The 12291-nt window shown below is 29.2% G+C and overlaps 3 protein-coding genes across 4 annotated transcripts in view; 1 reads left to right on the top strand and 2 right to left on the bottom strand.

The window, feature by feature from the left end:
• LOC126836158 (uncharacterized) overlaps positions 1–12291 on the top strand; it is a 31510-nt gene that overhangs the window by 90 nt on the left and 19129 nt on the right. The window lies entirely within an intron of this gene.
• LOC126836170 (small ubiquitin-related modifier-like) lies at positions 1101–3795 on the bottom strand. The gene is made up of 4 exons (XM_050569349.1): positions 3595–3795; positions 2094–2453; positions 1805–1921; positions 1101–1400 (listed from the first exon to the last, which is right to left on the bottom strand). The coding sequence occupies exons 2-4, from the start codon at positions 2358–2360 to the stop codon at positions 1275–1277; spliced, it is 510 nt and encodes a 169-aa protein (XP_050425306.1). The 5' UTR covers positions 2361–2453; positions 3595–3795; the 3' UTR covers positions 1101–1274.
• Positions 6245–10403, bottom strand: LOC126835602 (uncharacterized). Its single transcript, XM_050568293.1, has 4 exons — positions 10229–10403; positions 8003–8742; positions 7020–7136; positions 6245–6500 (listed from the first exon to the last, which is right to left on the bottom strand). The coding sequence occupies exons 1-4, from the start codon at positions 10401–10403 to the stop codon at positions 6381–6383; spliced, it is 1152 nt and encodes a 383-aa protein (XP_050424250.1). The 3' UTR covers positions 6245–6380.

Below are 12291 nucleotides of genomic sequence, written 5' to 3'. Positions count from 1 at the left end.
AATGATTCGCGTCTTGATAACTACTACGAACGTCATTTTTTACCTACATACAATTTTCTGGTGGTCTGCCTTAAATATTTACCGAGGATATATTTTATACTTTTTTCTGGTTAAAAATTCAAAGAAGTCACCTAAAAAAAATATTAGCAAAAATCGAAAAGATTTTCGTCAAATCTTGCAAAATATTAGTTTTATATAATTCTAATAATTGTAGAAAATATATTGTTTAAACAAAATAATTAGAAAAACGTAATGGCTTTATGCTCGTGTTAAATCATTTGAGACATTATGCTACTTCAAATTGTATTTATATTTGAAAATGTATTAATACAACACAGTAGAAACAATTTTTATCAGTGTAGCGTTTTTTCGACGGCCAATAAATTTATTGTTATGTACTATTTTATCATTCTAATTTCATTAAAATCCTTAACAAAACTTGTTATGGTCCTTAGTAATAACTAATTATTTATATATAACATGCACTTGCATTGGCGCAACTAGAGGGGGTGCTGAGGAAGTTCAGACGTTTTTAAAACTCTGAAAGCTCCCTCAGAATTTCATTAAAAATTATAAACCTTACTTGGGGGATGTGTCTGTTTGGTCGCTGACATTATTTTAGAGTCTGAACGAGTTGAGAAGGATTTGACCTTTCTCAGCACCCCCTCTAGTTGCGCCAATGTGCACTTGTAAATACATAATATAGTATATGGAAATTTATTCAATACAATTATTAGCAGTTTATTTTGTAGTATGAATTAGATGGACTTTAGGGCATTTTAGTAAAGATTGCTACTGATTTTTTGGACTATTATAGGTACTAGTTAAATCATCATCTTGCAAATTTTTAAACTAGTCATTTATGTGAATGTGTACGTTAATAGTTATTAGCACTTTAAAAGTTAAGATTTTTTAATGGACTAAGTGAAAAAGCGCTGGGCTGAGTTTAAATATATATTTATTCAATAATTCTCAGGTTTTGGAGAATTTTCTACACTTTAACATTTTTCACGGGAACTAGACATGCTGGATCAATTGAGAGGGCTAATTTAAATTTAGCACAAACAAATCAATCGAATAATGGTTTTTTCAATTCTTAATTCAAAGTCAACCAAACTTTATTGAATACTGTAATTTTACAAATGTACATTTTGAAACTATGAATTTTTCATCATAATATAAAGCTTATAGTTCTAACAACCCCACCGAAACAGTCACCAAAAAAAAAAAAAAAATTTACATAAAATATAGTTAATAGTAGTTAAGTAAACTGATCAACCAAATTGTTCTTGATATACATCTATTGTATGTCCTTCTTCCATCTCTAAAGACAAAGGAGTATCATCTTCGCTAATACGTTGACCATCAAATCTAAATCTGACTGTGGCCATAACAAAACCCTAACACAAAAATAAATAATATCATTACAAGTAAATAACAAATAATACAATACAAATAAATAGTTTGTAAAAAACTAGTCATTTGTCAGATATATTAAAACTAAACATCATATTGACAACAAAATTCACTTGTAAAGTAGCGATAATGTAAATTTTCATAACTAGGTATGTTTTCATTTTCAGAGATAACGACAGACTGTTGTTAGATAAGCATATTCACCGTTTTAAAAGTAAATTTATTTTTTAACTCCTTATTCATTGTTTTTATTAAATAAAGCTGTACAAAAATATGAATAAATGTCATGAATAACAAAAAAAATGTTGTACATCACTAATAAATAATAAAAGTTTTTTCAAAGACTTTCTATACAACTACAAAATTTAGTAATAGTTAAAATACTTACAGTTCTTTCACAATAAGTACTCATCAATCTCCTAAATGTACTGTCTTTATTTATTCTAAATTGAACAACAGCGTTATCTTGTCCCAGTACTTTTAGGATAATACATTCAGGAGCACCCTGAAAACATATATTACATTATTTCATAAATCAAAATCATTGACATATTCATCAAGCATTTATTCACAGTATTAACCGAAGAACGACTTGCAGTAACTTTGATGTATGTATAATCAGTGATCTTTATGGTAAATACCTAATAATTTAGGATTCAATATAAATAAAGACTTGCCGAACTTGAAGAGCGTGATTGAGATGCATCCAATGAATGAATAGGAATATTTTCATTTGGAGTAGAGGTTGGAGTTTGAAAACGTTGATGTTGATCGTCTTCTTGATGATTTTGTGTCAAATTCTGGCTGTTATTTTGTCGTGGAGATTGTTTTGCATTAGAAATTATTTGCATTATGCTAAGTTTCACGTCCATTTTTTTGTCCTCGGGCACTTGTTGAAAGTCATTGATAAGGGATAACAAAAACAAACGGTCAGGATTATCCATTGATTTTGATCTTCTCTTATATTTTGATTAGATAGAAATAATAGATTTTTAATTGGTCTTGTGTGATCGTGTCTTCATATTTGTGTTCTTCGCCTGAATCATTTGTGTATTTAATTTTTTATTAGTTACTTTTGTTTAGGAGTATACAATTATATTAAATATTAGGAATATTTATATATTGTATTATGCGTGTGTAAATAGGTAGGTAACTAAAAAAAATAGGATACCTATGCTCATAATATTGTATTTAAAAATTTCCAGTACTAATTATTTAATAAAGGGATAATAAATAAATAAACTTAAGAAAATTAATCTACCGATGCATTTTTTTGCAATTTATATAGGCGTCTATTACCTCTGTAAAAAAAATAGTTGTAATGCTTCTCGATACGAATATCAAAAAGTATTAAGAAATTTGTAGTTGTTCAAGTTGAAACCAATTCAGGAAGATGGATATTGTAAATAATTTAAGACTTTTAAAATTATAAGTTTAAATTTATTGTACATGTAAAATATAGGTAGACAAACTGCTACAGAGATGTATTTTGCTTGAGTATAGTAATTCGTCTGGAATAGCCTTAGATTCTACTCCTATTTATATGGATATGGTAATCTGTGTAATGTGTTATTGTGTAAGTTGTGTTGAATTGATGGGCGGACGCTACAGCGGACGCACATCGTATGATTTTTTTAATTGGTATTATTTTGGCAATATAATATTATAAAATGGCAATAACATGTGTTTCCCAAATAGCTTATCTGAGCGGAACGGACTCTAAGTAGTTTTGATATATATATATATTTGTAATATAAGTTAATCACTACGCCAGATAATCATGCAGGTGCGCTCTATAACGACCATGAGTCAGCTTTCGTATAAGTATGCTAATGCATGACTCAGAGTGCCATCATTATAATATGAGTAATATTATGCTTAGTGTAGTTGTGTGGTTTGTGTGAAGGTCATATCATAACATGGTAAAAAATATACAAATTTATTTATAAATAAAATATATATTTATAATTATAGTATACCTATATTAATAATTATATAATATGTTAGCGTTAAAGAATTAATAATGGCGTTTTGAATTATGACAATTTTTTTAAACAAAAATGTATACATTTTCATTAGGGTTTAAGATCTACGGTACCAAAGCTAATCTTGTAATAAATACATTTTTTTTATACAAAAATAAGACGTAATAATGATAATAATTATTCGTTTACTCACTTTAACTAGAATGTTACTCTAAATTATAAAATAACTGATTCAATATTTTAACGGTAACACGTGTTATTCTCATATAGTAAGCACGAATATCAGACAAACCTAAGGCAGTTTTCAATATTTATATTGAACACTTGTAGCATTAAATTTCTATACTAACGTCACTGAGAGACGCTACTCCTTGGCGCATCCAAATGAACGCGCTCCGCGGTTTCGAGCCTATATTTCCCCTACTCTACTACCTACTCGCCGCCGTAAATTCCCCTACTCACTACGCGGCGACCGTCGGCTATTCCACGGCCGCCGCCGCCACCGAGAAGTTGTATACAGCGGCTCAAATAACACACATCGAAAATAATAATTCCTGGCGACTTTCGCACATGGTAGGCATACAATAAAAACAAAATATAATATGTATGCAGGGTTGCCAACCGACCGGTTTTTGGCCGGCCTAACCGGTTTTTTAATACCTAGGTCGGCTGCCGGTTTTGCATCAAACCGGCCATATAAAAAGGCCGGTTATTTTATTTTTCATAAATAAATGTATGTTGTCAATGATTTATCATTATACTTTATTATTCTTTTCTACCAAGTTGTTAATGCAATAACCTTTTTTGTTGTCATATGGTAGGACTGCACGACTGCCCAGTGCCGAGCTGCCGACTGACAGCAGCTGATTCCAGACGTACATGTCCATTATTCATAAATAATATTTGATAATGACAAAATAATGATGATTAGGTATACATTTTATTTGTATGATAATAATTTTGTTATTTCTAAATGTTATAACCAATGTAAGTTCAAAATATTTTATATTTAATATATAAAATTTATTTAAAGCCGGTTATTTTAAATTTGATAGTTGGCAACCCTGTATGTATGTAATATATTTATTTATTCATTCTTTCCAACATAAATGTGTTTAAATAATACCGAAAAACAAATTAAAATACAATACAAAATTTGGTATAAGTAGTTTAGCGGGCACCCTTATTTTCCCTTAATTTTGAGAATACATTATTTTAAAATTAAATTTTACCTGATATTGTAATCGTATAGGTAAAGCGCGTGTAAAAAAAGGACCCCGACCAAGCGGTAGCAGGCAGTCGACCCGGCTGTAGCCGGGTAACTTTTCAGTGCGCAACTGATCCTTTCTTTTGTTTATCTCTCATGAGCTATGCTCACTCAACGAGAATACATTATTTACTAAGATTATTTTAAAATTAAATTAGACTAAACTAGACTTTTACCCAACATTTAAATAGTACCAAGTAATCAATCCGAGTCTGAACCTGAGTCACCTGAGGTGTCTGTATCACCTGTTCCTATCGTTAGGATATGACGTGCTCCTTCTTCAGGTTCTGCGTCCATAACTTAGTCGGTTATGCTGTCGATGTTCCAAAATTTCTCCTCCTCCTTTACGACGTGCCCAACAAAATTCGTCCACATTTCCGATGTTACGTGTTCCACGCCTTTTTTTAATAATTATAGTTGCGATTTTTTCGGTACACAAACTGTTAAGAGGCTAGTGTGATAATAAATGATAATATCGAAAATTCAACGTTGACTCAGAATTTTCCCGCCAACAACAGTGTTTCCCAAATCGAGAAATCAAAATAGCATTATTCTGAAACGATGTCCACACTGAAAATTGAAATTTTACATATATGCTTATCAAATATGACCGCGCCTGTAATCAAAATTGGTTCGACCTAGGTTGCTATTAATACCATTTTTGATTTTTTGTCGTTAATATTTACATACTATCATGACAAAACTGATGCATCGGATCTATGGATCTAATGGGTACTATATTTATCTATGAATATTACTCTATAATGCCGGGGAACTCCAATAATCTTACATGAAGTATAAAATAACTCTATATTCAATAGTACTATTGTTCTAGTCAAACTGTGCGAGTAAAAAATAAGTAACGAAGGTTATAACCTCTATTTTTACAATTATTACAAACTATATTATTTTTATTTTAATATTAAAATAGTGTAAAGTAATATCTGGGTGGGTAATAATTGTTTTATATAAATGGATGCCTACTTAACCACCTCCCACAAAAATACCAGCTGCGGGATTTATGCCATAGAGTAGTATAAATAATATAATATAGATAATTTCCTATACCATCTATGCTATGGCCTATGTTTTTTATCACGGTCATCAATCAACATTTACAAATATTTCGTTATAGATACTTTTTTTTTACTCATTTGTCATTTATATTTATAACTTCCAAGTTTTAGTTACTACTTACTTAAATAATTACGATTGGCAGTTTAATATTTAATATTAATACAATGGAAAATATCAGGTAAGATTTTATTATTTTCTATAACTCACAACGAAACTTGATAGATTTTTAATGCCTAAAAAATACTAAAACAGTTACAGATTTTGACATTTTAAATTATGAAATTGTAATTATCTATCGAGAAAATATAAGTATATACTTTAAGATTAATTGTTATAATAAATGGTTCGTGAATAAAGAAGTAGAATTTTGTTGTTTTATAAGAATCAAGCCAAGAAGTCCTTGTTATGAATAGCTAAAAACAAATTATTTATATAATATTTTCATATATTACATGGACTTGTAAATTCATAAGTCTCAGATTTTTTAGAATTTTCCACACTTTAACATTTTTTCTCGGATACTGGATCAATTGAGAGGGCTAATTTTAATTTAGCACAAACAAATAAATCGAATAATGATTGTTTCATCCATAGCGTAAAGCAACGACTTTGCAATAAGAGTATAACTATCAACCTTATTGTTTAATGAATTGCTCTATTGTTTGTCCTTCTTCCATCTCTAACGACAAAGGAGTATCTGATTCACTAATAACTTTATCACCAAACTTGAATATGACTGTGGCTATAGCAAGTCCCTAAAACAAAAGTAAATAGTATTATTACAAGTTATATATGTAAATCCTACAAATAGTTTGTAAAAAACTAGTCATTTGTAAGATATATTAAAACTAAACATCATATTGACAATAAAATTCACTTCTAAAGTAGCGATAATGCAAATTTTCATAACTAGGTATGTTTTCATTTTCAGAGATAACGACAGACTGTTGTTAAATAAGCATATTTACCGATTTTAAAGTAAATTTTATTTTATAACTCCTTATTCATTGTTTATATTAAATATAGTTGTATAAAAATAGGAATAAATAATTATTAAGGAATTCAATATTTTGTCATGAATAACAAAAAAAATTATGTACATAACTAACATCACAAATTACTAACATCACCTCAAAAAATTCTACTTTAAAAAATATGAATGATTTATATTTTACATATTGCAATTGTTGAACTAATTATTTTAATTCTGATCTAATTTTTCTACTAGATTTTCTATAAAACTACAACATTTTAGTAGTAGTTAAAATACTTACAGTTCTTTCGCAATAAGCATTCATCAATTTCGTTAAAGGAGAGCGTTTCTTAATTTTAAATTGAACAACAGTGTTATCTTGTCCCAGTACTTTTAGGTAAATAAGTTCAGGAGCATTCTAAAATAATATATTACATTATTTCTTAGATAAAAATCATTGATAAATTCATACAGCATTTATTCACAGTAATTTAAGTAAATAATTGAACATATTCTTGGGAGTCTAAGATTTAAAAAAGATTCGGTATGTGTTGAATTGTAGCCAACAAACTACTTAACACGTTCAATGCTAATATATTTTATGAGTCTTTCTTACCCATCCGAGTTATGCACACAAGTCACCGGAAACTAAAACTAGATATTTCCAGTTGTTCATATAAATGTGCTGAATTCTGGCATTAATATTACAGCCGGCTATCTATTTTACAAACTATTTGCATGTATATGGTAACTACCCCTTAGTTAGTCGTGCCCATATATCAACAAAATGCAATAAAGAATAAACCAAATACTTTAATTAATAACCAAAAAAGTAATCAAATAGGGAAAATTTTGTTAAGAAACGCATAAAAAAATTGTAGATAATCACCACTTAGGTAAGAAGTGAATCATCTCAGTTACAAGAATAGTCCATTCGATATTTACATTTTATTGTATTCGGTATTCCATTGTCTTAGATTTATCAGTACAGCTCCTAGAATTAGATTTAGTGTCGAAAAGGCACATTTTACCATGGATACTATTTGAGCACATCAGTAGATTGAAAAATGTAACTGTGCACTCAGAATTTGCTACTGATATTATATTCCTTTAAACATTGACATTGAAATGCAAATTTTTTGAACAAAAAAAGAAAACACAAATATGCGAAAATCCATTTTAACCGAAGAACACCTTGCAGTAACTTTGATGTAGGTATGTATAATCAGTGATATTTATGATAAATACCTAATAATTTAGGATTCAATATAAATAAAGACTTGCCAAACTTGAAGAGCGTGATTGAGATGCATCCAAATCTGAATGAATAGGAATATTTTCACTCGGAGTAGAGGTTGGAGTTTGAAAACGTTTAGGTTGATCGTTTTTTTGATGATTTTGTGATTGATAAACGCCAGAACAGGGATTTTGATCACGTGTCGGTGAATGGACATTATATGAAGGATCTAATTGACACTGAGTATCAACATTTGAAACAACTGAAAATGGCGTTTTCTGTTGTGTCAAATTCTGGCTGTTATTTGGTTGTAGAGATTGTTTTGCATTAGAAATGATTCGCATGATGCTAAGTTTCACGTCCAATTTCTTATCCTCGGGTACTTGTTTAAAATCATCGATAAGGGATAACAAAAACAAACGGTCAGGATCTTCTTCTACGCTTTTTTGTAAAGGTAGAAACAGTTGACCTTCTGTATCTTTAGGTTGTGTTTTTTGCTTTTTAGATGATCTTGATCGCGTGATCGTTTCTTTATAACTGTGTTCTTCGCCTGAATCATTCATACTATCGTTATCTTCATTTTTTATGGTTGGTTCGGCATCATTGTCATTTAAGTTTGATGTAGTTTGTTTATTTCTAACACAAGTTGAAAGAAATGACAATTGATTGTAATACATATAAGTTGTCCATGGTTTACTGCCTGATCCTGATTTCAATGTCATTCTTTTAGACTGTTCACGGGCATATGATATTTTAAGGTTTTTCCATTTTCGTTGAAGATATTGCACTAGGAGAAAATAAAATATTCGAAATAATTATAAAACTTTTTTAAAACATAAAAACCAATTAAATGAAATATTTTACTTGTAAAAAAATCTACTCAAAACTATCGAGTGATTTAGAAAAATCGAAGTAACTTACTAATAAAAATAAATTATAAGTACTTTTATTTTTTTTTTTAAACCAATGTAACATAATTTTATTATTAATTTATAGGGGGGGGGGGAGTTGATATATTTAGAAAATCTATCAATCCCTTACTAAAATTATTTAAATTACTAATATTTTTCTTAGGTCGTACCTCGCTACAGGATGCATTTTAACAGAATTGCATTACAGTTTTAGAATTGGTGTTTCTACTTTAAGTTCAATTATTCAACAAATGTGTAAAGCCATATTAATTTAAATAACTGTGAATAATGAGGAATTATGTTCCATACATTTATATGTTTAATTTATATAAATAAATATTAGAGAGCTTTTTTTTGGGACTATTTTTTTTTGCTCCCGTCCTAAAATTTGGTTGGAAAGCCGTAAAGAATAATTCCTAAAAATATGAGCTTTTAATATTAGTACTAGTACTCTCCCTTAATGTGAGAAGATTCTCTATTTAAATAACATGTAAATTTAGATTTTTTTTCTTCAAATTTCTATAACTCAGCGGCATTCTACAAAAGTGCCCATTGCGACGTAACTGTATCTTACACTGATGACTTAAGTCAATTATTTTTGTATAAATTTGTTTTTGTTTTTATTTCACCAATGGCTAAGCTTACAGAAAAAATGTAAATATTTTTAGGAAATTTAATATCTTAAAAAAAAATTTTCTTTAAGCTAAATCTCTAAGAGAGATATTTCGTAAGATATTGAGCTTTGAACTTTTTTGAAGTATGAAAATTTGGCCCAATAATTCATTAAAATTTCATACTCAATACTCAATAGAGTAATTTGTGACCTTGAACGATATGATAGCACTAAATGACGCTGAGTTAAAGAAATTGGAAAAAAAATCTAAATTTACATGTTATTTGAATGGGAAATCTCTTACATTAAGGGAGAGTACTTAATATTAATATTAAGGGCTCATATTTTCAGGGAATTTTTTTTTTGGAATTTCCAACAAAATTTTAGGCCGGGAGCTAAAAAAAAAATAGTCGCAAAAAAAAAAACACCCTAATAAGTATAAATGTTAGCGTTAAAGTATTAATAATGTTGTTTTTGAATTATGTCAATTTTTTCAAAGAAAAATGTATACATTTTCATTAGGGTTTAAGATCTATGGTATCAAAGCCAATCTTGTATTAAATACGTTTTTTTTATACAAAAAAGGGACGTAATAATGATAATTATTCGTTTATCCACTTTAACTAGTTATTAATGTAAATACTTTAACGGTAACACATATATAGTAAGCACGAATATCAGACAAACCTAAGACAGATTTCAATATTTATAGTGATTAGATTGGTATATTAAAATAAATAAGTACTTACAATATTTATCATTCTCCTTTGTCTCCATTGAGTCAAATCCTTCCTTGAAATTTCGACAAACACCGTTCCAGCTGTCTTGTGTAATGATTTTGTTGGCATAATCGCAGTGCGATGTATCCCATAACGAACGGCGACGTTTAACTTCGTTAATTAATTTAACAGCGTCGAAACTCATATTTGTAATTAAAACAATAATAAGATTTATGCAGAACTGTAGACACGACGCGGTAATTTGGAAAACGAGAAAGAGTCAAACGACATCATCACCAACAACAACAATGTGTAAAACTAACACTAAAGATACCACCTAAAGGAATGCGAGGGAGGAATGGGGATGAACATGTGTGACCGCAGCACTCCTAGTTGTGTGTGTACTATGTGTACATTGTATTGCCGTTGCCGGTTGTATAAAATATTTTATACAGTATTTAACATCTAATTTTTTGATGATATACTAAACTTTTGAAAAAGTAACTTAATATGTAAAACGATTAAAAATTGTATCAAACAATAGCAATTTAAAGGATTTGTCAAAATGTCGCGCAAATTATTTTTAATTGAAAAAACTAATTGAACGTACACAATAATATTTCAAGTTTCAATAGTTACACCTCCTAAATCTAGCTTATTTCTGAAAAAACGAATACACAAATTTTAAATTATTATTGTTCGATTAAAAATGTAAATTGGTAGAATATCATAAAAAAAAAATCAGGCGATACCATTAACTTTTAACACGCTGTATGAAATAATATAACAATACCGCAATAATTGTGATGTTTAAACAACATAAGTTACAATGCCCCACAATAATATTTAAATGCAATCGCGAATCGTTTTTTTTCAAACCGATATAATTTGCTTCTTTTTTTTTGCGCTTATTTAATATCATGGCTACTTTTAAATCACACGAAATTCATAGCCGAACAAAACAGACCATTTTTCATGTCTTTAAGAAATTGTCGACAATGGAAGATGTATCAGCCGATTTTTTTTTAAAAATCCCAAGACGTGACAGCCGTACAGGACCGTTTGCCTACCCCTGGTGTATTTCAGCTACGGGGAGAGTGACCTTCACCGGGACGTTTTCATGTCCACGACTCTGGTAAAGGTAAATAGCCTATTGTACTCCAACACAATATAGATGCACCTCATTGCAATATGTTGAATTAGATAAACGTTGTACATTGGAAAGGTACAGGCAAATATTTAGGTACAAATTTTTGTACGAAGACGTTTCCCCATAATTTATACATTATACATTGTTGCTATAAAATAATTATAAAAGAATATTATACATTAATAATAAATAATATATACATTTTACATTATTACTTTACACTCTTATTTCCGCCCCTTCTAACAAATAATTTTGCTCAATGCTAAGAATACTTCAAGTCTCTCATAATTTCAGCAAACTAATTCAACATTTTTATAGCGACTAAAGAAGGAGGTTTTAGATCTCCTTAAAAAACATTTAATAATTGTAGTTTGCCGTACCTACACGATTAAACATTCATTTTGATTTGATTTCCCAATCAAAATGTCATGTGTTCTCCAAACTGTCATCAATTATATGAAATTGCATGTCGTGTTCTCTGCTACTGTGTATAGGATGAATCCAATACCTCCTGTGCTTATGTTGTACTTATTCTTCAAGTTCACCAGCAGCTTCAGCCAAACTAATTATTTTCAGGACAGAGCTCATTTCTGTGTATACTAACTATAATAAAAATGTATTGTACTTCAAACCTGAATCTGACTGTGACCATACAGCAAGTCTCTAAAACAAAAATAAATAGTAATTATAGTATCAATTATTCATTATAAAATATGTAATTTCTACACTTTTACATAATTTTAAATTTGAATTAACTTAATTTTGAACAACAGTGTTATCCTAGTAGAGTTCGGTTTTCACAAAGGAAATGTACCAGATCTCAAATTTATTTAAAAGTTAAATCGGAGTATTTTTATAGTCGAGTTTTTTTTAGTAACTGGTTGGCTACTATGAATAGTGTCTCGATGGCTTAATATGCCTTTTCTCATTTACTTGTACATTT

The sequence above is a fragment of the Adelges cooleyi genome, unplaced genomic scaffold (genome assembly GCF_023614345.1).
Source record: "Adelges cooleyi isolate 19-005CV unplaced genomic scaffold, UGA_ACOO_1.1 ACOO_flye_CR_arks_rails_tigmint_CR_PRNA_1, whole genome shotgun sequence".
Classification (NCBI taxonomy): domain Eukaryota; kingdom Metazoa; phylum Arthropoda; class Insecta; order Hemiptera; family Adelgidae; genus Adelges; species Adelges cooleyi.
This window is presented reverse-complemented; position numbering and strand designations above follow the sequence as displayed.